Source organism: Triturus cristatus, chromosome 9 (assembly GCF_964204655.1).
Source record: "Triturus cristatus chromosome 9, aTriCri1.1, whole genome shotgun sequence".
Taxonomy (NCBI): domain Eukaryota; kingdom Metazoa; phylum Chordata; class Amphibia; order Caudata; family Salamandridae; genus Triturus; species Triturus cristatus.
In genome coordinates, this window is record NC_140592.1 from 1,094,061,772 (window position 1) to 1,094,087,187 (window position 25,416).

The following is a 25,416-nucleotide window of genomic DNA, read 5'->3' on the forward strand; positions in this document are numbered from 1 at the left end:
TGGAACATCAGTGATGCCATTGTTGATGTCATTTCTGATCATCTTGATCAGAAATGACACTTCAGAGGCCGTCAGCAGCACAACTGGCCTTTTTGGTAACCAGCTAGCCATAATTGATCAATTTCAGTGACCATAACAGTCATTGACATAAATTTTTCAGGGTATTTGTATTTATCAGTTTTATATTTTTATTTATGTGATCTTAGCAGAGAACCATCAAATCCAATTTCTAGTGTTTTCTTTTGCAGGAGATGCATTGGCTTTTATAATGATATACTTTTATCATTGCCCACAGTATGTGTTGGGCATGGCCTGGGACCATCTCCACAGTACACTAGAACAGGAGACAGCATTCATAAACAAACATTAGAATCTTAGTTTGCAGACTACAAACTGAGTCAATTATTGAAACCCAGTAATTTAACAAAGCAACATAGGTTTGCTGCCTGTGGAAAAATGAAATTTTACACCCATCTAGAATTTGCCCTGTTTCGCCCTGTTTCGACTTGCCACCAATGGCGTAGATTATTATTTTGACAATGCGCTTAGGGGGCCCAGAAGACTAATCCAACCTGCATTATGGAAATTGCAACAAAAATGTTCAGCTCCTGACAGCAAATCAGATGGTCGCGAAAGATTAAAATGTTGCTTTGTGAACCAGTTCTCACACCAACCTGTCAAATAGCAATACATTTTGACACCTCATATTTTGGGCTTTTTTCCCCCCAAAAAACGCTGGAAAGTTAGACACTAACAAAAATAATAGTATTCTATCTTTAACCAAGTAGTCCATTCTTCTCCAGGTTTGGGTTCATTCTGCCTCGTGGTTTTTGATGTATCACTTGCCAAATATTTATTGCAAAAGAACTATTAATCAAACATTTAGCCTTCCTTCTCTAGATTTACCCTCCCAATCGCCTAATGTGAACTCAAGTTACAAGAATCCTGCATGTATTATTTTTTGCACATTCTGTGCGGATTTGACAAATGGGACCACAAGTATTAGCAATCAAAATGAAAAGATTTCCAAGGACTATTTGTTTCAAACATAACTACAGTGTCCAAACTATGTATGCTTGGATATAGATGTGCAGGTGGTATTTTTTTTGTCTGACATATGTTCCAGAATGTATATATTGATCTATTCATTGACGTTTTTTACCTCACAAAACAAAGTGGGATACTTTGAAAGTTTACCCAGAGTATTGTTGCAGATGTCCTCTGGTTCCCAGATCCCAGCACTATTCGCCTTCGGTAGAGAGATTTTGATTTAGGCCCTGTTGTGTTTTTGGGGAGACTTTACTTTAGACAAATAAAAATGTGCATTGCTTCCAGAGTGATACAGTCTTTTAAAACAGAGGTAGAATAGGAGAATGGTTACATATATTGTTTATAGTTGAGTTTGCTGTTTAGGAACTGTTTACTAAAAATAATAGAGCATCAATAACATCATACAATGATATCAGAGAAATATAGATATTTCCAAAAAAGAGTTACAAATAAAGTAAAGAAGAAAAGTGTATACTGATCTGAGGAGGTACACAAATGTATTTGTAAAAGCTACAAGGCCCATTGAGGGTCACAGTTAAACTAGACTGGTCGTCCCTACTGAAGGACTTTAGTGTCATTAGGGCTACAACGTGCCTCTTCCTTCCACTTTGTGGCGGTATGCACAAGTACAGCTATTTCTGGTGCAGCACATGTACGTTTCCCAAGAGACAATGTTCAGACAGTGATGTTTTATCAACCGTACACAGACGTTTCAAAACAATGTGGAGCTCCCTTCGCTGCCAATGCAAATCCCGCGAGACTAGGAACGAGACAAAGATGTAAACCAAAATAGCTACAGAGCTCTGAATTCCCTTATGTGCTAGGAGAAAATATGTAAGGAAACCCTAACACGCTGCATGTCTCTACCGTAAATGTGACCCAAGTTGATATTATGTGATCTCACATAATTTTTAACTGACGAAAGCTGTTAAGTCTAGGTCTTGTACGCTAAAATACTGCCAAAAAGGTTGAAGCTCGATTGCAAAAATAGAGAAAATGTTTTTAAAAACCCTGTGTATTAACAAATCAAGCAAAGGGTAAGTCAATTAAAATCATTTCTGGTTTATGGCAGGACAATACTGAATGCCTGTCTTAAGCGGCATTTTCCCTACAAGCCTTATTACGACGACAGCGGGTTGGCGAAATGTCACTTTGCATAGGCTGGTAAAAACCCATGCATCATCTTCGATTATAGCACATCTCAGCCAATTATCTGAATTGATATTGTTATGCCTTCCTGTTAACTAAAGTATGCAGTGCTTGTTAAAGCTTAGTCAGAGCATTTTACCCTACAACTCCCACACTAGTATTTATTTAGCCACCTCTGCCATGTTTATTATGCCCAGCAAATGCAATGTAGATCTATTATTGTTTCAGAGATGGTTAAAAGGTTCATGGGGGTCCCCTAAACTTCACTGTGTATTTCCATGGAGCGATGACAGCCTGAATGCAAGACTAAATATTGAGAGATCTGTCAAACCCCTGGTTGTCATGCTTCATTTAGTGACACTCAGAGGTCTGTCTGTTTAAGGAGGCACTCCCAAAGCATACTGACACTACGTGGGTCCACCATCCAAAGCATGGATGTCCCATGCACCTTTGTAAAAAGCAAAATAGAGTGCCAACCGGGAAAAAATGGTCAAAACCTGGTATTCTGCTTTACCAAATGTGCATCAGCCAGAGCAGCGGATGGACTATGGGTACAGGCAAAGCAGCCAAATATAGTGAGTGGTCCCCCGCAGACTGACCCAATGGCCAGTCCTAATGTCTCTTGCTAGCATTTAGTTATGTAAAAGCATCATATGCTAGTATAAATACATTTATTTGAATTGGACCAAAGGGGCTTGCTACTGATAACCTTACACGCATGGGTAGACGGGGTTCACGCCGGAGTATCGCAAAAAGACAAACAATTAACTCCAAAATAAAATAAAATTGTGTTAGTACTTTGGCAGGAGAAAGTTTGGACACAATTTGCTTTTGATCGGTGTGACACTTTTTGAGCTTCCGGCAAGCAAAATATCAATGTTGACGGCCCTATAGCCAGCCACCCCTTCTTACAGAGCCCAAAGACAGTTGTCACATTGGCAGTGGAAAGCATTCCGCTTTATAAATAATGCAGTGCCCGACTCTGAAATCTGCCATTTTGTTCTTCTAGGAGGTGTTTGTTGGAAAGGAGACCATGTGCACAGTCGACGGCCTTCACTTCAACAGCACGTACAGCGCTCGGGTCAAGGGTTTCAACAAATCCGGAGTCAGCCAGTACAGCAAGATCCTTGTTCTTCAGACCTCTGAGGGTAAGAAGTTTCAGAACATTTGATCTAATACAGAATGATCTATCACTTACTCTTCTATGTTAAAAAAAATATTGTGACCTTGTAACCTACCCTGGTGATCAAAACCACTAAGGTGGTATACAAAAACCTTGATCAGCAGTAGCACAAGTGAAAATGTATCATCTACAAAGAAGTCAGATTACTTCCCAGTACAGTATACTAACCCCACACATAGCCACATCTACACATTCTGGGCATAACACTCCTTGAAAGACCTACTTCTGTAGGACGCTCAACAAAAAATGCAAAGCAACAGTAACACCTAGAATGACGCACAACAAAATTGTCCATATGTTGCCCCATTCATTCATTTTTTAATTTGTATTTACGCCCTTCCATTTCCTTTATGACCAATTAAATGGCCCAAATTCATGAAGTATTGAAGAATAATGGTTGTGCAACATATAGCCACACAATTCAAACAATTGATATGTCTCATTTTTTAAGAGCTTTTAGGTAGGATATGTCATAGCTTTTCTAGTTGAGGTAAAATCAAGTACAATGTTATCATTGCGCATGGCTAAAACTCTGTTAAAAAATTACAAGTTGAGTGTTGATTTCCGATGCGTGTACAAACGCTTGTTAGCACAGTGACCGGAATTATGAGTTATGTCATAATTATCACACCGGTGCAATTTTTCCCCTGATAGATTCGACAGGTCAAACCTTTCAAAATATATTGGGGAGAAAGCCCTGTAAAAAAAAAAGACAACATGAAGAATTAAGTGTTTAACATACATATTACTTCTTTAGACATCTATAATTTTTTAGCAAACGCAGGAGAAGCCGCAACTCACACTGAGGGTTTTGTTTTTATTAAAACACTGGCTTATATGTCACTGTGTTTTTCAAAAGTCTTTCCGAGTTTAATCATTGCTGGGTGACTGCGAAGGACCCAGCTTTATTTACTATTTCTATTTGTTGTGGCAAAATCTGAAAAATGGAGGAAGTTAAAAAAAATGCAATGCCATAATGTTGTGTTGGGCATCAAAGAACCGAATAAAGCAATTGTTCAGGACATAACACGTCTATTACATGATGCCAATTTGTCTTGACTTTGGTGCTCAACTGTTCTGATTCTTCCAAGCCGAGATAGGATGATGATCCATTCCTAGCAGTTGTATATCACTTTTTCAGGGAACTGCAGCCTTGTTTTCTTAAGTGTTTAGTAAGAAAGAACTAGAAAACATGGCTTTGATAAATAGATCTCTTTGTCAGTTAGCTGTGCGCATATTAACTTAGACAAATAGGTTACATATGAACCGAAATGGAAGATGGGGACAAATAAAAAACACAAGATTTGTAAATCCATAAATTTAGGCCCAAACGTCATAGTGTTGCTGTGACGTTAAACTCCGAGGTTCTATTTGTAGATATAGATGGAAAAACGTCATTTCATTTTACCCATCATATAATGGTTATCACAGCTTTTGGTACTATCAGGAATCTGTGTATATATGTGTAGATAGCTAAACAGCGCTATATATTACTGGGGTGGAGTAATTAAGAGGCAAATTGAGATCTTGCATTCCAGTATATCGAGTGAATTATTTGCATCTGTATATATAATTAGTTCCAAATGTATAACTGAAGGAACTTATATGTTAAATGCTTTGCTCTGGATCAAATGCCAGAGCTGGGTTTAGAACCCGGGTCTCCAGTATTCAGGTCACACCAAATCATCTCACTATTGAGGCCTGTGCCCATCCTATGTTCTTTCGAATGCGATGAACCCAATGTGAAACACAGTGAAGCCTCGCCCTCAACAAACATGTCTATGTTGACTTCTACGCACAATGAAATGTCCTGTATTGCAATGAATTGTTGCATGCTCTCTTCTGTATGTTCACGAAAATTTGAGAAATGTGTCAACTCTAGAATTATTCCAATTAACAACGTTTGAGTTGACTTCGATGCTGTTTAATGCTGATGTGGAACAATTCACAAAGTGATGAAATTTAAGGAATTGCGTGTGTGACCATGCAGCCAAGCCTCGGCAAAGGTTTCCTTGTGAGATTTCATCTCATTAGTATGTGCATTCACACAACATTTGCTGCTTTTATATGTTGCTTCTGATCTACCGTCTCGTTCCCTGTTGTCTTGGCATTGTTGATTATACTTTTATTGCTGTGCGCGTAAATATATGTCATGGGCTTTCTTGTCTCAAAGGATATATCGCAGTATCAAAGATGCGTTAATGTGTCTGATATTACTTTGAGACGTACATGATTCTGTCACGGCAGAGCCACTAAACCCGAGCAAGGATTAAAGTGCCACACTTCATCAGCTTCTTGCCTAGGTAGTCGGCCATCTTGTATAGCCAGATGTATCCCTGGGGAAGTCATCTTCCACAGTCGTGATGGGTGTTTGTCATGCTTGCCAGCTAAATCTCTCTGGCGTGGCTTGTAAATCTAGTCAACTCAGCCACAGAGGTCATCTGAGACAAGGTGAAAAGAGGCAACAGCATCTCGAAAAACAAATGGACTGAAAATTAATATTTCAGTGCCAAAGAGAGGAAGTGACCTTGCTAGTGTACAGGTACCTCACACTCACAGTTTTCCCTATGTATTATTGCAGTTGAAGTGCATTGCACATGTCAACCTGTCTGCCTAGACAAATTCTCCATAATTGATAAATCTGTTCTTTTGTACTATTGTCATAATTCATAGATAACTTGAGATAAATAGGTATGTTTTATTCTTATTTTAAGGACCTGTTTTCGAATTTGAAGGAAGGGTTATTCAGTCACAAACGTGATGGATATCCCAGCTGCTTAATTACATGTGCCATGGGGTATAATGTGCTTGTAATCAATCGGACGGGATATGCGTCAGATTTGTAATGCAGTTTCCCATCCGCCAAATTCTAAATCAGACCCTCGCGTTGATTAGTTTTGGCCGGCGGGTGCGAGGCTCTGGTGCCATTACTGTTGAGTTGACTAATGACATCCATGCTCCCTGCGCTCTTACTTAAAGTCTGTTTTATGACACACTCTCCATTTCCTAATAGTTAAATTAATTTCCCTAGAGAACCTCAATCAATATTTAGTGGTAGGATAGGTCGGTAACAAAATGTTATGGTCGGACCAAATTATTGTGTATGAAAACAGAATTTGTAAAAAAAATACAGCATTAGGAGCTAGAAACCAAAAGTACTTGTTCCATCATGTAATGTAACAGGGGTTAAACGGAAATGATGTTGTGTCAAAATAGAGACGTAAAATGCACTGCCTCCAAAATCTAGCTTGACAAAATAAGGACGTTAAATAAATATATAGCTTCCAACAGAAGTGTTCACCTTTATTAAGTTCCTAAATCCAAACAACCCTAATTCTAAAACATTTAAGTTAATTTATTGTTTTCACTCTAAACCGAGCAGTTATGTATCTATGTATATTTGTAGGGGATCCAATATATTGCAAACAGGCTGTGGCTTGATAGAGAGATTAGATGCAGAGTGAAGTTTTTGTAACATCAAGGTTCTACTACTGCATGTTTTAGAAAGAACGTTTAGTACAAGACACTTTTCAAGCCCATATTTCCGAACTATTTTGGTTTTTTTTGTATATAATAAGCATTTTTGTGTCAACTTCCTGGCACTGAGAGACAACATACAAATCAAAAGACATAAAAAGATTATATGGCATATAGTCACGTTTTTAAAGATTTCGAGAGTTGAAGGGATTTTTGAGTGACGGCAGAGGGGGAAAAGTGTTACAGAGCCTTTCAGCCACCAGGAAAAGACTATCATGCACTTACACTCTGCAGTCATGGGCATAATCAGATGGGGGCAATAGGCAGACCTGAATAAGCAGACAGTTCTTTGCCAAGATAAGGTGCAGGCAAAAAGCTAGGGCGGGAAGGATAGGTTGCTCATACACAGTAGTGAGAGCTTTAAACTGCACTTGCCTCTGGACAGACTGCCAGTGGAGGGAGTTCAACCTGGAAGAAAAATGGTGCCACTTCTTTTGGCCAGAGAGTTATCTGCTGCATTTTACAAGCGCTGGAGATGGCTAAAGATGGTGCCTCCAGACAGATACTATTCCAAATCCAATTGATGAAGACATTACCACAGTCCAGTGGAAAGTGCCGTCCACAAACGCCAGAATGCAGCAGAATTCAGCAAAGCATCCTAAAATGAAAGAAGCCGGAATCTGTAAATGCTGCCACCTGGGGACGATTGGAAAGTCAGTGGTCCAAGTGAATAGCCAGATTGTGCACTAATTTGACTGCCGTGGCATAAGGGTCGATAGTGGAAGGCCAATTAACTGAAGATCATAGCAGGGAGAGCTGGTCGGTCAACCTAACTTCGGTACTGAATGGATGTGACTTGTGAAAGTTGACTGACATTCACATCTGAGTACTTCCAATGAGGTTGTAGAGTAAGTCGCTTTGCTGGTGAAGGGCATAGCCAATCCCTTCTCTTCCAGGAAAGACCAAACATCAGCTGGCTATAGTTTGTGTATCTGTAAAGTTACACTCCAAGAGTAAGCAGAAGACAGACTAGGGCTGGCAAACAAATATTAAACAATAGAATAGTCACCTCTGGTACCTCCCTTTGCAACTCCTGCAGATGGGAAGAAAAGTGGGTCAATGCAGTGACCTGAGTACGATGAGCCAGAAGGCAGGAGATCCAATCTGATGCCAAGCCACTAATGCCAATGTATGATGCCAATTACTAAGGAGATGGTCGACTGTGTAGGAAGCTGATGACAGATCAAGAAAATCAGGGCCTCCACTTCGCTGGCAAAGACCATCAAAGCTGAAAGATCCACTTATACAGTTGTTCCTCCTGGTCTGAAGTGTGTCTGGCAAAGGTCCAATAGACTATTTTCCTTATTGCAAATCTGAAGTTTAGCCATTATGCTTTTTAAAGGAATGTTCGCATGCTGTGGGTCGAGGGGGCGTTCTTCAGAAGAGGAGAGGCAGTACCTGTTTGTGGAACAATGCCAGATGCCAGAGAAGAGTTGGATAGAACTGCAAGAGGCTCGGAGATGGCAGAACCACTGCTTCTATAAGATGGGCTTGGCAGGGGCAAGTAGGCAACTCAGAGAGGCGACAAGGTGTCCTAACCATCTTGTTAGGATTGAGGTAAAAATCTTCTAGTGCAGGCAACAACATTGGCAGACACACAAGGAGGATCCTGGGGCAGGGGATACTTTCTGATTCAATCGCTCTTCTGATCTTATTCACTCTCTGGGAGAAGATCATTAACAAACTGATACCGAGAGATCGTGCAAGCAGTGCATTTGTAGGGGCTGGAAGGTTCTACAAAGGGAGACTGCATCTATCCTGACAAGCACCGCTAAGGGGAAAAACTGAAAACCACTAAGCACTGTCCATGAAGTACGGCACCAGAAAAATCATGCATCTGGCTCAAAAGGAGAATTGCTCACTTTTTGCAAAGTTGGTTTGAAATTGAAAAGCAACAGCAAGAAATCTGCACAATTGGATAAATTGGTATCTATTGTTACTTCACAATTTCAAATATGGCATTTACTGCTCTGCCATGTCACAGATCAGCCAGTCATCAATGAACAAGTCTGTGTGAACATATGCGAAGTTACAGTTTTCGTATTAGATATTGTTAGACTTGTCAGCGCTTGACTGAAGCGAGCAAGACATGCAAGACATTGCTTTTATTTAGGCTTGCTGCTTGTCCATAGCAACAAAGAGCTCAAGTATCCGAAATATGTACTTGCATGTATCAAACTTACATGTGCACATAGCCCTATTTAGTAGTGCAAACCCCATTATCTAGTTAAAAGAAGTTGGCCTCGCTACCCTAAATTAATTAACTCGTAAAGATTTTTGGTGAGAAAATCTATAACCAGGGGAGGAGTCAGAATGGACATGCTCTATGAAGTAAGGAACACCGACAAAGAAAGGCATCGTCTATCCATGAAAAAGTTTGAGAATTTATTCATGACAGGGGTAGGAATAAATGCCTTTCTATGGTAGGAAGGGAAAGGAAATACCCCAAAATTGGTGTGAGAGAAGGGAAAAGAGATTTTCCACGGGGAAGCAATTCCCCGGTGAAAAACGAAAATACAAAAATTAAAAAATGGCAACATGAATGTATTCTCGCATGTACTGTTGTACATTAGGAACTACTTGGCGTTCACCTTGCCTCATCATTGTCCTGGTTGCCAATTGGCCAAGCATAACTTGAAACGTTTGTAAACATAAAAAATAGTAAATATTCAACCCTACAACTTCATAAAACTCCAGAGACAGATTTACTCATTTCTTTCAGAATCAGGCTTTTAGTGTCTAGTCTTTTTTATTTGACAATCATCAGCTGAAGACAACTTTCTCCAAACCCAGAAGCTGGCAGTCAGTTTATTGCTTGAGCTGCGAGCCAGGCATGTAGCATTGAAACAAATTAACCATATAACAGTAGGTATCTAGTGTTTGTATCTTTACCTCAAATGAATAAATCACACACAAAAATGTTCATGATCTTAGCAATAACTCCCTCAAGACTGTAAATAAAAGGTTGACCATAACAGTTCTTTGCTTCTCACACAATAGGGTAAAAGCAGCCTTTGTTTCGGAATGACAAAACAAGATACAACATATACGACTAACATCCACTGAAAAACATTGTTTGTAAATTCACCTAGTGCATATCTATCCTGGATAGTTCCGAAAACCAGTCTAGGATTTTACTATTCAGCAGATCTGTAAACTTGAGGGTCAGATCATATGCATTTACAATGTGCATTTTATTTTGATTATGAGCAGTACCGACACCTATACTGGATTTTACTGTTCGGTGGGTCAACTAATCACAAAGTACAAAGATGATTGTTTGACATACAGATGCTAATAGAAAAACAAAAAAGGAACAAACCTACATTCTAGTTTACTGTTCTGTAAGCTCCCCCTTCTCGCGTATGGTGTTCACTTGTGTCTTAAAACAGTCAGTGCCTGTTATATGTACTTTTGCTTCCAAACATAACACATTTGCTATACTTCCGGGACAACGGTCGTGTCAGTATTACTTCCTGTGTGGGCTGGGCTTACTGATGTATTTTGTGTCACTTTATTTGATGCACTTAACTACTTATTCTTTTATGTCAGACATTTCCACCACCGCTCCCGGTTTGTCACTGCATTAGGTCTCAGTTCTGAGACATAGTAAAGTAAAGGGCTTGGAAGCTGTACCTCTGTTGTGGTATGGTGCATATTGTATGCTGTCTGCTGTGTTCATCAGTCGTTAAGCTGGGAGTTTACTTCCGGGTTTGTTGCTTTTATGATCCTGTGGACTCTAGTTAGAGTTGATGTACTTCCGTTGCTTTGTGGTGTATTTTGTATGGCATCTGTTGCAATATGTGCACAGTTCTTCCGTAGTAAGCTGAGAGTTTGCAATGTGGGTTTTGCTTCATTCAACCTGTGGACACGTTAGAGTGGTTTTACTTACTGTCTTTAATAGCTGCTTGTCACTGTCTACAGTCCATGTCTAAGGGAATCATGACAATCTAATTCAAGAGCTAAATCAAATAGGTCGATGTCAGGTGTATTCATGGGATATTTAAATGAGGATCATACAATTAAGATATGTGGAATTCTTTATTTTCTAAAGGTATTGTGGTTGCCATGTCTGATTAAGTCTACTTGATATTTTCTTTTTGCAATTCTTCTTTTCTTTTTATTAACTTTATACTTTTATTTCAAACACAACTTGAGGTTTAACTTCTTATATCAGTTTGCACTTTCGATGTTATCAATATGGTCCTTTGCAAAGTAAGCATTTGGCCATAAGCAACACAAGGGCATCTGGGACCTCTCAGATGCACACGTGTTCACAGCTTTCTTTGCTCACACTAGGTACATATTCTCGATTCTCAGCTTCCCTCGCAGCTCGCTTGCAATCCGAGAGCTTGTCCGCTGACCATGAATTCGTACCCCGCAGCCCCAGGAACTCTTGTATCTCAGCAGGTATGACAACTACCACCAACTTAACCTTTTTTAATTTTTTTAGAAAAGTGCATTTTGCTGGCCATTTACCTAGTCTATGTCAGTCTTATCACTGTTGTCAACATACGTGTAATGCCTTGGCATCCATCTTGAATATATAATAAATATACTGTCTACCATCCACACACTACTGCTATCTGGATAGGTCATTTTAATAATGTGAACGTAGGATAATGTAATCTCTGCCTCAGACAGGGGTACATTTTACAAGGATATCACAAGGGTTTAATGCAGCACCATACAACTTACACACCACCTTTACTTGCATGAGTCATAGACTTTTGGTAAGGTACCTTCTTGGGACGGCTCACAATTGTTTTTCTAGAAATATGCATAACATGTTTAGTTTATTCACAATAGGTGCATGTGTATTGTGAAGCCCTAGCCTGCTAAAGATATAGTCATATTCTCAGGGTTCTACACTTCCCCTCAGTTTTAAATGTCCTTTATCTCAGTGAATTCACCTTGCATGCACCAAAGTTGGAAGGCACGGTCTATGTTATTTGGATGCCACTTTGGGGTGTTATGTCCTGGGCTTCTCTTTTAAATATATTTCTGCTTCTCCCAAACAATACTTGATTCACATACACTGTGTTCCCAGTGCTATTTAAGTCTTCTACATAGAATCGTTGCACTCATAGCGCTAATATTGATTCACTGAGTCTAGAACAAGAGTCTGTGGTTACCTGTGGAAGAAGCTTGTAAAGCGAGCAGTGAAATTTGACAGCATGAAGTATACAATTTCTGCACACCTTTACTGAATTGTGGCCCTGTGCACCTGATTTCACAAACTTTTTGTAGTTGAGTTGTCTTTTAATCTGAACCAGGTATTTTCGTTACGAGCAGGAGAATAAATAGCCTGACAGCCAGAGCTGCCGGGGAAATAGGTTCTTCCTGGTGTCAACCTCAACGTCATGTAATTCTGGGAAAATCACGTAATATCTTGTGCCGTAAAAAATAAAAAATGTAATCTAACCTTGTATAATGTGATCTGGTGCACATGGAACACACTCCAATTCCCTTAGGCCTAACACGCGCTATACAAAACTGCAGAAATTAATAGGGAGCTGTATTGTCTGTAATCTCCATCAGCATCATTCAACCCTCTGTTTAGACTTGGGGGGCATATCTACAAGGCGGCGATAAAAAATTATCGCCACTTTTGCGGCCGTTTTCGGCCGAAAAGCGGCGACAAATCGCTATATCAGCAAGGTCACGCTATCGCGTGAATCCTTGCCTTAGCGCCTGTTTACTGAACGCCCAGCTTTGCATCTCTAATGAGATGCAAAGTGGGCGTTCTTTCTCGAAATAACTGGAGAAATGTCGCTAACCAACATTTCTACAATTATCAAGGGAATCGCTAACAAGCATAGCGATAAGAAAAGTAGCGCTACCCATGGTTATCGCTACTTTCCTTACGCCTGCTTTAGTTCTGACTTAGCCATGTAATCCAATGGGAGGTGGATTACATGGCTAAGACCACCCTGCCCCATCAGCAAGGTATCGCCGGTCACAGTGCGATTATCACTGGATTTCCAGCGATAATCACACTGTTTTCCAGCTAACGCTTGCATTTCTATCGCTTTGGAGATAAGCGTTGCTGATAGCACGCTATCTCCGCGATAGAAAGCAGCAATAGCCGGCGATAATTATCCTAGCGCTAAGTGCGCTTACCGATAATTATCGCCGGCCCTTGCTGATATGCCCCTAAATGAAAGACAACATATCTCCAACACTTTGCTCTTGGACACGGGAGACTCGGTATACGCCAATGATCCTTAGCTCTGTTTTGTTTTGTGTGGAATATATCTCTTTTAGCACAAAGAAGCCTTCTGTGGTGCTCTCAGCGCTGTGGAAAATCAAACCTACATGGCTCCACTTATAGCTAATTAAAAACAAATCCAAATGCAGGCATCTAGATACCATCTGGTGGATGAGCCACAGAAAGCTCAATCCAAATGATTGGCTCAAATGTAGGTCCTCTAGGACCCTCAAACCCACAACGAAAAAAGCTTTCACAGCAGGTGACGTGGCTTGGTGGCTACAAATGCCAACCATCTGGAGCGCGGTTCAAATCTTGTCCTCAGATCACTCATCATTCTGCGATCCAACAAATCTCCCTGTTCCCGGAAAAAAACAATAACATTTAACATAGTCAATATCTGTTGTCAAGCACTAGTATGTTGGTGGACACAGTTCGCACTATGTAAAACTGCCCAACATAAAATGTGGATTCTGCCTGTCACTCAAACTCTAATCTCTTCCTCCAAGAATTGAGCAGAAAGCATTATTCTCTGATGGTAGAAGAAGATACCAATCTAGTGTCTGAATTGCACTGTTATTAGTAGGGGTGAAGATGTGCAACACCGAGATTGTAAAGCACAAAACAATAACACAATAAAAAGCAGTGTCTGATGTGACTATATCTCTTAGAGAGTGTAGGTCTTTATTAACATTAGCTCAATTTAGAAGAGAAATCATGAAGATCGATAGCAGAAATTAAAAGCTCTAGGGTGTTCTGGAGCAAAGAAATGAACCCAACTGTTACCCGTAAACCCATAAAAAACAGATAATGTTTGGTACTATGAGCCATGTAAATGTAACCCCTTGCGTGCGGGTTTATTTCTCCCGCTGTGCGGGAGAAATAAACGGCGTTCGGGAACACGACGTCTCCTGGCCGTCGTGCGCACACGCCCACCGTAATGCACGACGGCCGGGAGACGCTGTGCGCACGCAAGGGGTTAAGGCGATGAAAATTGTAAACATGTGCAATCTCTGCATGGTTTGTGGCAACAACGACTAGAGGTACCAGGCAGTGTTTGCAAAGGTACCCAGTGTGCTTTCATATGTCAATGTTCTTTCTCAGTTTCTTATGGTGCAAAGAGGGAAAAATCAGCGGGGTTGAGCCCAAGTAGATGAAAAATTACCAAAATTCCACATGGTCCAAAGTTCCGCCTACTTAACTGCAGTGGGATTTCCAATCATCAGTTATAAAGTTCATAAAGAAATGGCCCCATAGTTAATGTTCAGTGTCACTTAAGAGAGCCATCTGGAATCTATGAACGGGTGGGGGATAGTGGACTCAGTTCAGGAGTTTGCAGCTTCATAGGCTACTGAAGCCTGGAATGGTGATTTTCAGAGTCCCTCATCTTTCAAAAAGCTGGTCAAAGTCAGAGTTTTTTTTATTGTGGAGGCCTCAAGCATCGTACAGCAACACAAATTCTTCAGACACTAGGTTTACTCTGGTCCAGGCCAGGCAGCTTCTGTGGACTCGGTCTACCTAGCTCCTTCCTGGCCCGAAGCAAATACAAGAAATTTGTCCAGCAGTCAAGTTGAATCCATCCAATTTTCCTATAAAAATTATGAAATTGGGGTGTTGATCCATGTTGCACATTGGGAATACTTCCTGCATCCTGGTTGCAGAAAGCATGTTCCATTCCTGCCTCCAAATCTTAACTCCCTACAACTGTTCAAGGACACTGAACAGACAGTAATTATGGCAGCGTAGATTGCCAGTGATTGTCCCTTTAAAAAGAGCGCACGTGACAAAAGGCATAAACCGATTTTTCATAAACATCAATTACTTACAACTATTTCTTCTCACAAGAAGGTTATAGCTGTCTTCGTAAACTGAGCCCATGAGTAAATTGACTAGTTTTTATCCATGAAGAATCGGACTCCTCCAGAGTCTCAGCCCTCACTATTGGGGCTGAGTTCACCGCAATTCAGATATGAAAGAGCAGAGCAGCACCTTTCCATTTCTACTTCACCATCCATATGTTCAGATTAGATTATTTTTCTAAGTCACAAATAACTTCTACATTTTCATAAAATTCATGGTTGGGATTACCATAAAAAAAAAATCACTGTGTTCTCTAAAGACAAAGGCAAGTTATTGACAAGGAGGGAATAAGATGGTTTATTTGCACACGTATTTTGCATTTGTTCGAGATGATTTGGTGGTTAGCATGTTAAGAAAGGTTGTGAGTGGCTTCAGGTTCCTGCAGTCCCATTCTTTTGTTGAGTGTTTAGGGCATCCTGTGCGAGCCTTTCTTTGCAGGTCCAAGGGAAACAACAAAATTGCTCATTACAGAGCATATTTGTGGAACATATAGGCTGTACACTGTGTGTGTTGTCTTTGGTTATAGTGTCTATTTCAGTGAAAATGATTCAATGTAGGGTACATTTGTAGAGCGGATAGCACTGTACTGCGTTGTCTGTGGCCATACCACCTATGTCACTGAAAATAATTCAAGGAGGAGCATCATTGTGGATAGCCTGTACAATGTGTGTTGTCTTTGGTCATAGTGTTTATTTAATTGAAAATGGCTCAAAAAAGGGCAGATGTGTAAAGCGAATAGCATTGTACCCTGTGCGTTGTCTGTGGCCATACCATCTATGTCATTGAGGAGTATATCTGTGGAGTTGTTAGTCTACACTGTACATATTGTCTCCGGCCATGGTATTTATTTCTCTGTACATAACTCTATTAGGAACATATTGACGGAATTCATTGACTGTAAACTGTGTGTGTTTCCTTTGGCCAGAGTCTCTATTTCATTTAAAATGTCTGAAAGAATCAATAGCCTCTACACTGTGTGTATTGTCTCTGGTCATAATGATTATTTAATTGCCTCAACCAAGAGCATGTTTGTGGAATTGATACCCTGAAACAGTGTTATCTGTGGCCACAGTGTCTATTTCTTTGCAAATGGCCCAATGAGGAGCATATTTGTGGTCTTGTTAGTCTGTACCTTGTCTGAGATTTTCTTTTGTTTGTTTATTGACAGCCAACAGTGCTTTCACCTAGACGTGTTTGGTTGGCCATTAACACTTTCCCTAAAGATTAACATTGTATTTTTAAATGATTCTCATGGTTATTCATGGACACACCCAGAAGAAGGGCCATGCGGGATGAAAGAGAGAGACACGTGTTCACAGATTTCTTTGCTCACACCAGGTCCTTATCCTCGCTTGTCAGCTTCCCTCGCAGCTCGCTTGCAAAGCGACTCCATGTCCACTGACCATGAATTCCTTCAGCGCAGTCCGAGGAACTCTTGTATCTCACCAGGTAATTGCCACCTCCTCCAACAACTTTTGCTATATAGTGATTTAAGATAAAGTTTATCTGTGACAGAAGTTTGCTTGTTTGGGCCAGTCTGTCCCATTTTTTTCCGAAAGAATGTAATCTTTATAGCAAAGGTCACTGAAATGCACCATGCAGAACTGCCTACCCAATGTTCAAAAATAATTGTTACTTTGTTAGATGCCTTGGTAAGACGTATTAATACTTGTGTCCGCTTATTTGGGTGATCAGACCTCTTTCTTGCCAAATGTATCCTGTAGACATCCAACTAGTATTAAAATTGGAAGAAGACAGTGTAATGTGTAACTGCCTGCTGGATATCTACAAAGGGATGAGGCAGAGTAAACTGTCCTTCAATCTGCTGAAGAAAGAGGTTGTGGAGACTGAAGTGACTCACCTTTGGTGACTTCATTTAAATTCTCAGATTTGTTAGTCAAGGCCACAGCAGTGGACTGCCCAGTGAACAGCCTGTAGGGGGGTTGATTTGATGCAGCACAGTGCTTTCAATAGCAAACAATGGAAGTGGCACAGGAGGGACAGTTCACCGCAGTTGTACTTGGATACGAAGGACATTCATCCTTACTTGACCTGACTAGGCAAACTGTGTATACAGGGGGCTTCAGTTATCTTATGTTACTGGGCTCCAAAATGTCCACTTTATGCATGATGTGTACAAAACTGCCATTCTATGACGTGGTCACCATGGCTCAGTTACCACAAACGTTTAATACATTTTGAGAACCCAAGATTGATTGGCCAGCAGCCCCTTCTTTAACTATTCAGGTATCTGGCCAACTATTAAATAGAGGTTTATGAGATCTCAAACTTGGTAAGACATTGGCTGGCGCTCTGTCACTGCCCTTGCAAAAGAAACATTCAGTGGAAGGGCAGAGCTTTTATTAATCATAGTAGTTATATTTTCCAGAGAGAACATGTATCATTTACGAATTTGGGTCAATAATATATTTTAGAGAAGTGGATACATCTTTTTTCCAAAGGCTTTGCATAATTTAATCGTAAAACTTGTTTGTCCTTCGAGTAAGGAAATTGACTAGATCACACTATAGATACAGCGATCTTATTGGTAATTTATTTAATACTCCCAGGATATATTTACAGAAGAAGCAATTCGCTAACATAGAAATTCTTTTTCATATCTAGATTCTGCCTATTTGAGGCATCTGTTACTTGTCATCCTTCTCCTTCCTTCCCTCCGTGAATGTGAGAGATCCCATCTTTCGCTCTCTGAAACTGAGAGAGTAACTTTTGGTGTTATGGCATAACTATACAACAAAACCATAAACCCATATCTGATTCGTGTATCCTTCGCAAAAGTTTGAAAATGTGTTATTTTTAGCTTCCTTCATCATGTTTTTTCACGTTCTCTCTTGATCTTTACAAATATATTCCCCCACCTGGAAAGACCGCAGGCCTACATAGGTTTAGTACTATTTTGCAATTGGGGATAGGATTTTTGTTTTAGGCTGTGGTGGAATCTCACAGAGGAATCAGCCCTCAACCTCACACAGTGGATCACCAACTGCGCCGACGCCCTCGCACCACTGAAGAACCCCCCCAGCAACTCTGACAGCAAGAAAGCCTCATGGTTCACCAACGATCTCAAAGACTCCAAAAAATCCTGCCGTACCCTCGAGCAAACTTGGCGCAACGACCAGTCATCAGGAAACATGACAGCCCTCAAGACCGCCATCCACAAACACCACCAGCTGATCCGCACCACCAAAAGGGAAGCTTTCAGAGACCGACTGGACAACAACTCCCACAACAGCAAGGAACTCTTCAGCATCGTCAAAGAGCTCTCCAACCCCAGCGCAAGCAACAACGACATCACATCATCACAAGACCTCTGCGACTCACTCGCAACATTCTTCCACCGCAAGATCGCCGACATCCACGACAGCTTCGGCCCCCACACCATGTACCCTCCCACCGAGTCTACGCCCCCCCACCACCACCCTCTGCACCTGGAACCCCGTCAGCACAGAAGACACCACCCACATGATGAAGTCCATCCACTCCGGCTCCCCAGCGGACCCCTGCCCACACCACATCTTCAACAAAGCCGACTCCATCATCGCACCCCAACTCCGGGACATCATCAACAACTCCTTCACATCCGCCACCTTCCCGGAGAGCTGGAAGCATGCGGAGATCAGCGCCCTCCTGAAAAAACCCACCGCGGATCCCACAGACCTCAAGAACTTCCGCCCCATCTCGCTCCTCCCCTTCCCAGCCAAAGTCATCGAGAAGACCGTCAACAAACAGCTGACCACCTTCCTCCAGACGAACGACTCCCTCGACCCATCGCAGTCCGGATTCCGAGCGAACCACAGCACCGAGACCGCCCTCATCGCAGCCACCGACAACATTAGGGCCCTGCTGGACAACGGTGAAACGGCCGCCCTCATCCTCCTCGACCTGTCGGCCGCATTCGACACCGTCTGCCACCGCACCCTTTCAACCCGTCTCCACCATGCCGGGGTCCAAGGGAAGGCCCTGGAATGGCTCACCTCCTTCCTCGACGACAGAACCCAGAGAGTCCGTCTCCCGCCCTTCCTCGCAGCGCCCACCAAGATCATTTGCGGCGTACCCCAAGGATCCTCGCTCAGCCCAACCCTCTTCAATGTCTACATGAGCCCCCTCGCAACAATCGCACGCAAACACAACATCAACATCCCCGCCACCGCCAAAGCCAGCTTCCTGGAAGGAATGAAAGACATCGCGGAATGGATGAAGCTCAGCCGTCTGAAGCTGAACTCAGACAAAACGGAAGTCCTCATCCTCGGTCCATCCCCCTCCTCCTGGGACGACCCCTGGTGGCCCCCCGCCCTGGGAACCGCCCCCAAGCCCACAGACCACGCACGCAACCTGGAATTCATCCTTGACTCCTCCCTCACAATGACCAAACAAGTCAACGCCGTTACATCTTCCTGCTTCAACACCCTCCGCATGCTCCGTAAGATCTTCCGCTGGATCCCCACCGGAACCAGGAAGACGGTAACCCAGGCCCTCGTCACCAGCCGCCTGGACTACGGGAACGCCCTCTATGCCGGGACCACGCCAAACTTCAGAAAAAACTCCAGCGAATACAGAACGCATCTGCTCGACTCATCCTGGACATCCCCCGACACAGCCAAATCTCGGCCCACCTGAGAGACCTGCACTGGCTCCCCGTCAACAAGAGGATCACCTTCAGACTCCTCACCCACGCACACAAGGCTGTCTACGACATGGGCCCCGAATACCTCAAAACCCGCCTCACGTTCTACACACCTACCCGCCAGCTCCGCTCCGCCAGCCTCGCCACGGTCCCACGGATTCGCAGAACCACCACCGGAGGAAGATCCTTCTCCTACCTGGCGGCCAAGACATGGAACTCCCTCCCAACCCACCTACGAATGACCCAGGACCATCTCTCCTTCAGAGGCACCTCAAGACCTGGCTTTTTGAGCAGTAGCGGCACCCCTCCCCCACCCCCCCCAGCACCTTGAGACCCTTGCGGGTGAGTAGCGCGCTCTATAAATGTGAGTGATTGATTGATTGATTGAAACCATGTGAGATGTGGTACGCATGCAAAAGGACACAAGGTGATCTAGCTAGGTAATGTCAGAGTCGCCCTTGATATACACAATTGTCATCCGATTGTCTACTTTGGGGGAAGGACTCAATTTCATACCTCCTAAAACCAAACCCAGTGACCTGGGTTCAGAATAAAATGTATGTAGGGCCAGACCAAATATAATAGCATTGCCTTATAAAAAAAGGAATTTTTCATGAGTAAGGAAGGGTATCGTAAGGTGTTGAAAAACAGAACATTTTTACTGTTTTACCCAAGATTGAGGCTCTCTGACAAGGGTCTGCAACCATTTTTATATTAAGAGCTACTTGTGTTCAGTGAAAATCATCGTGAGCTCCTAACACATAATATATGTATTACCATGATGACAACATCAGGCAACATTATATTAGTGCAGGATTACCACCAGTGTTCTCATCAGTGCATCAAGCAAAGTTACCAACAGTAACGTCAAATAAATGCTTTAGCAAATGTAATGCCTCTACGTGTCATAGCAGCAATATAGGCAATGATCACTGGCACCTGGGAAATAGAGTGAGTGATACATCTACACAACACTGAATGAATTAATATTAACTAGCAGCTTTAAATATATTTTGTCTCTAAAGATCAACTCATCAGTTCTGAATCCATACATGTTACTCTCACATGCATGCTTTTCTATTGTGGAAGCATTCTTAATTCAGTCATTCATTAACCCAAGTTGTGGGCTCAGGGCACTATGCACAATTCTGTCTATCTGTTTTCCTTGAAAAGAAGGCCACCCATCACATTTGGTACTGAAAGGAATATCCTGTTTGGCACATATGTCCCAAAAAGGGATTTTATGAGTACTATTGATTTTGCCTTCTGTAGGCTGTACGAGTTCAATGTAAGATTTGGATTTGGCTTCATATAGTAAAACTTGAGAAGGGTAGAAAAAAGCTTGCAGGTTCAGGATGGCATGAATGGAGATGATCGGGAAGTAGTTAGATAGTCAAAGGAGTGGATCACAGGTGGTCAGGAGTTCCTTGTCTACCCATAAAGAGCTGGCTTTTAGTTTTGTTTAATTTAGTTTAATACATTTATAAAGCGCTTGGTTACACCACATCGGTGTGTCCCCGCGCTGTGACACCGGAGAGAGAAAAGAAAAGAGAGGAGTGCTAGCTAAGAGTTTATGAGAGATCCGCCTGGCTGTATAACCATGTCTTGAGCTGTTTGCGGAAGTGACTTTCAGAAGTCTCTGTTCTCAGAGTTATTGGCAGAGTATTCCAGGTTTTAGCCGTTAGATATCTGAAGGAGCGAGCTCCTAGTCTGGCTTTATATATCCTGGGTACTTTAACCAAGGCCATATCCGAGGATCGCAAAGTCCGCCCAGGTTTGTACTCCATTAGAAGAGAATGCAGGTATTTGGGGCCGGACTTCATAAGGATGCGATGGCCGTAGCACAAAGCCTTAAAGAAGACCCTTTTTCCCACTGGCAACCAGTTAAGTTTTTCCAGGGCCTTCTCAGAATTTGCTCTTCTGGGCAGGCCAAGTACTAATCGGGCAGCGGCATTTTGTACCCTCTGTAGTTTAGCTATTCCTCCCTTCGTGGTTCCAAGATCTAGAACGTTGCCATAGTCCAGTTGTGATGTTATTGTAGCCTGGACAATGTTTTTTCTGGCACTGGAAGGCAGGAAATTGAGAATTTTTCTCAAGATCCTGCTAGCTCCATAGCATTTGCCTGCAACCCTGTGTATCTGGTTGGTAAAGCTCAGCTCAGAGTCAAAGTAAATTCCTACATTTTTTACTTCAGTTTTCGGGTTGGGCAGTGGGCCTAAAGAATTAGGCCACCAGGCCGATGACCAAATAGTTGGTGATCTACCCACAATCATTACCTCCGTTTTGCTCCCATTTAGTTTGAGGCAGTGGTTAGACATCCACTCCGCCACCTCTGATAGACATTTGGAAAAACGGGTGGCTGCTTGTTCCTCCTTTTGTGACAGTAGGACGATTAGTTGGGTATCGTCAGCATATGAGACAATTGATACATTATGTTGTTCTACATGCTCAGCCAGGGGGCTTACATATAGATTAAAGAGGGTGGGACTCAGTATCGAGCCCTGTGGGACCCCCTGCTCAAGGCACATGCTCTTTGATATGTGAGACTTCTGAGCCACCCTAAAACTGCGTTCAGAGAGAAAGGACCTCAGCCAATGCAGGGCCTTATCCCTGATGCCGCATGCTTCCAATCTTTGTAGGAGCAGCTGAAGCGATACGGTGTCAAACGCTGCACTGAGATCAAGAAGGATCAGTGCAGCAGTATCCCCTTCATCAGCATGTTTCCTCAGCACTTCTGTGGCATAAAGTAATGCCGACTCAGTTGAGTGAGCGCTTCTGAAACCTGATTGAGAAATGTGTAGTAAATTGTATTTATTTATATGTTCAGTAAGTTGTTAATTACTGATTTTCTCAGCAATCTTAGCTACAAAAGGCAATAGGGAAATTGGGCGTAGATTTTCAAGTATGGTATGTTTAATTCGAGGGTTCTTTTTCAAAGGTTTAACAATGGCTTGTTTCCATTTCGCGGGGACTAGACCTTCTTGGAACGAGCGAGAGATGATGTCTAAGATATGCGGCATAATAGGGTTGGCTCCTTCCATGATTATGTCCGGTCTGGCATCTGGGCATATCAGTTTGGTTGTCTAGGTCTGGAGCCCAAGAGCATGCAATGCAGATAGGTTCATACATTATACCAGTACCTTAGCATGCCTACACTGCATGCAAGTATGCATACATCCTATTGGACATATATGATATCAAAGGTAGTTACAAACGAACTGCAACTCATGTTAGGATTGGGAGATGTCAATTGAACCCGTTGCACAGTGGCAAAGCTGTGCGACTCCTGCAGGCCGGTTCAGAGTCTATGGAGCAAGCATAAAGGCTTTCTAACGGGGTGACCACGTTTTATCAGTTTCCTGACAGTGACCCCCTTTCTTAAAGCTACACCATCTGAACACAAAAGGGTTGTATTAATACAGCACGATGGTCTGTATTGAAAATCAAACCAATTACCATCACTTGTCTGTGAGGCCCCCTTAGCTGTAATTTTAGTTTTTACAACCTTGTGGCCCAGTGGCAACATCAGTTGAATCATTTTAGTGCACACACAATGGCCCTCGGGACACACTAGGATGCGAAGGAATGGTTGCTTGCACTGTACAAAGGTATTTTCTCGTGCCAGTGGATATGTATGGATGCCCAGAGGGCACTAAGTATGTATGTCTGTATGCATGTGGTATTTGTATGGCACAGACTTAGCCAAAAGGCAGACAAGTGCTGTACAAGGTCAAAGTCTAGCATAAAGTCAGTGAGAGGAGAGGTAGCTACGTTATCAATGGTTAATGCATTGTGATGTAGTGTTCTCTTTAAAGAGGTGTGCCTTCAAATCTTTCTTAAATCGGAGCAGCGTTGGGATGGTCCTGATGGATACAGGGATGCTGATCAAGATCCGGAGGGCAGAGAGGAAAAGGTCTGCTGACTTGTTTTTTCTTCTTTATCCATCTTAGTCTACAGTCTGATGGTGTGCTGGCATGAGGTGCGCTGAGAACAACCAGAGATGGTGAGCTCGCCCACTACATAAGGGGGGTGCTAGTCGTGATGACTTTTCATTGCAGTCAGGTAGGAAGTGAGTTATTTTACCCTGACAATCACTCACTTCATATAAATCAGGTTATTTCAATAGAGATGGATATGTTCATAGTTAATATGTAGAAAACAAATCATGAATAGGACATGCTCGCTGGCCTGAACTTAAAGCGTGAGGAATGGCTTGATGCTTTCATTTGCTGAGCATCCTTGTCCCGGGCACAAGAACAAGACATGCTTCTACCGTACATGCCTTGGGAAGCTTTACATCAAGTGGCTCCCTAGGGCTGAATGATAACTGTGCATACACTCTGCACTGCTGCCCCATTATTCTCTTTATGAAAGCTTCATGGAGCAGCAAGAAGGCTTTTTTCCTGCTGCTTCCTAAGAAGCCTATTCCAAAACACATCATAGAAAAGCTAAATCATTGAAAAAGAAGTGAGAGAATGCAGAGCGCTTATCTCAACTTTGGTATTCTGAAGATGTACACACATTATAATGCAGTGAATTTGTACCTGAACGTCCTTTAATGATGTGTTCACTACTATTCTCCCATATGTTCCAATGGCTAAGGAACACAGGAAGGAAGTAGTTGGGGAAAATGCCTCCTCTCCCTCTATCGCTTCTACTCTTCTCATGGAAATAGTGGCATTTACACAGCTGTCTATTGCTATAAAGGGTGGAATGCGGCACAGGCCAATAGCATTTCCATTAAATTAAAGGGAGGTGCAGGGATGAGCTTAATACCGCTCTGATCTGGAGTAAACATGGCACGCATCAAGTTTTTGTGTTTTTTATGCTCATCAAGGATGAAACGGAGTGAATCCCCAAGACCAAGGGCCTGATTACGAGCTTGGCAGACAGGGATATCCCGTACACCAAATTACAATTCCATTATATCATAGCTGCCAAGGTTTCAGATTGCTATGTGTGAAAATTTAATAATTTCAGTGTAATTATGAGTGACACTTTCTCACGAGCAAAAATCAAGCAATTAAACATATAGGGAAACATATAAATATCAGAAATTACACCCATTTGAGCAACAGGAAACTCTACTTCTATTACTTCTTAAAGTGCACCAAAGGGGGTGTGCAAAGAGCAACGGCGAGCTGCTCTGCCAATCAGTGCGCCCATGCTGACTGGTGGCTTGAGGAAAAGCACCCATTAAAACTGAAAATAAGCCAAACATAAGCAAATGCTCGACTTACAATATGTGTAGAGAGAAGATCCAGTGTGGAAAGCAGCATATTCAGGACAATGTCGGCGACTTAGCCGCCCATTACACCATCCCTAAACAAACAAAGTTATCCTCCAAGCAAAGTGATAGTCTGCAAACTCGTCATAAACAACACAGGTGGAAATAATCCTTTTAAACATGCGGTGGAGTTAATCTACAAACGTGACTGCAAGCTGAGCAAAGACATAAAAGAAATACGTGGCTCTCTGCAGTGATACTGTGCTCATTCACCATGTTTTTACGTGAAAATTATACCAAGCACAATGCAAAGGAAAAGCGATAATCAAAACCACTGTAAACAGCCCAAAATTCAGTGATTGCTGCCTACATTAACAATAAATTATTAACTTAAACCTGATAATGTAGAACCCTCACAATCACAACTCAAAATGTAAATGATGAAAATACTTTGGCAGTGCGTCAGACACCAATGTTTAAATGCACCCTTTCGTTGAAAACAAAACGAAAAAGAAAAAAAAATGAAACAATTCCCCATGCATAATTATTCACCA

General features: G+C 42.2%; 2 protein-coding genes across 12 annotated transcripts in view; one reads left to right on the plus strand and one right to left on the minus strand.

Moving 5' to 3' along the window:
* The window catches only part of TRIM9 (tripartite motif containing 9), a 422,460-nt gene that overhangs the window by 348,479 nt on the left and 48,565 nt on the right, over positions 1-25,416 (plus strand). For 4 of the 10 annotated variants that reach the window (XM_085626964.1, XM_085626966.1, XM_085626965.1 and 1 more), the window contains exons 7-9: positions 3,209-3,347; positions 11,219-11,329; positions 16,329-16,439. In XM_085626964.1, the coding sequence (XP_085483090.1) occupies positions 3,209-3,347; positions 11,219-11,329; positions 16,329-16,439 (361 nt within the window). The remainder of the gene's footprint in view (positions 1-3,208; positions 3,348-11,218; positions 11,330-16,328; positions 16,440-25,416) is intronic. The other 6 variants (XM_085626970.1, XM_085626971.1, XM_085626972.1 and 3 more) reach the window with 2 other exon arrangements.
* The window catches only part of LOC146799414 (uncharacterized), a 154,431-nt gene that overhangs the window by 105,303 nt on the left and 23,712 nt on the right, over positions 1-25,416 (minus strand). The gene's annotated exons all lie outside the window — the stretch shown is intronic.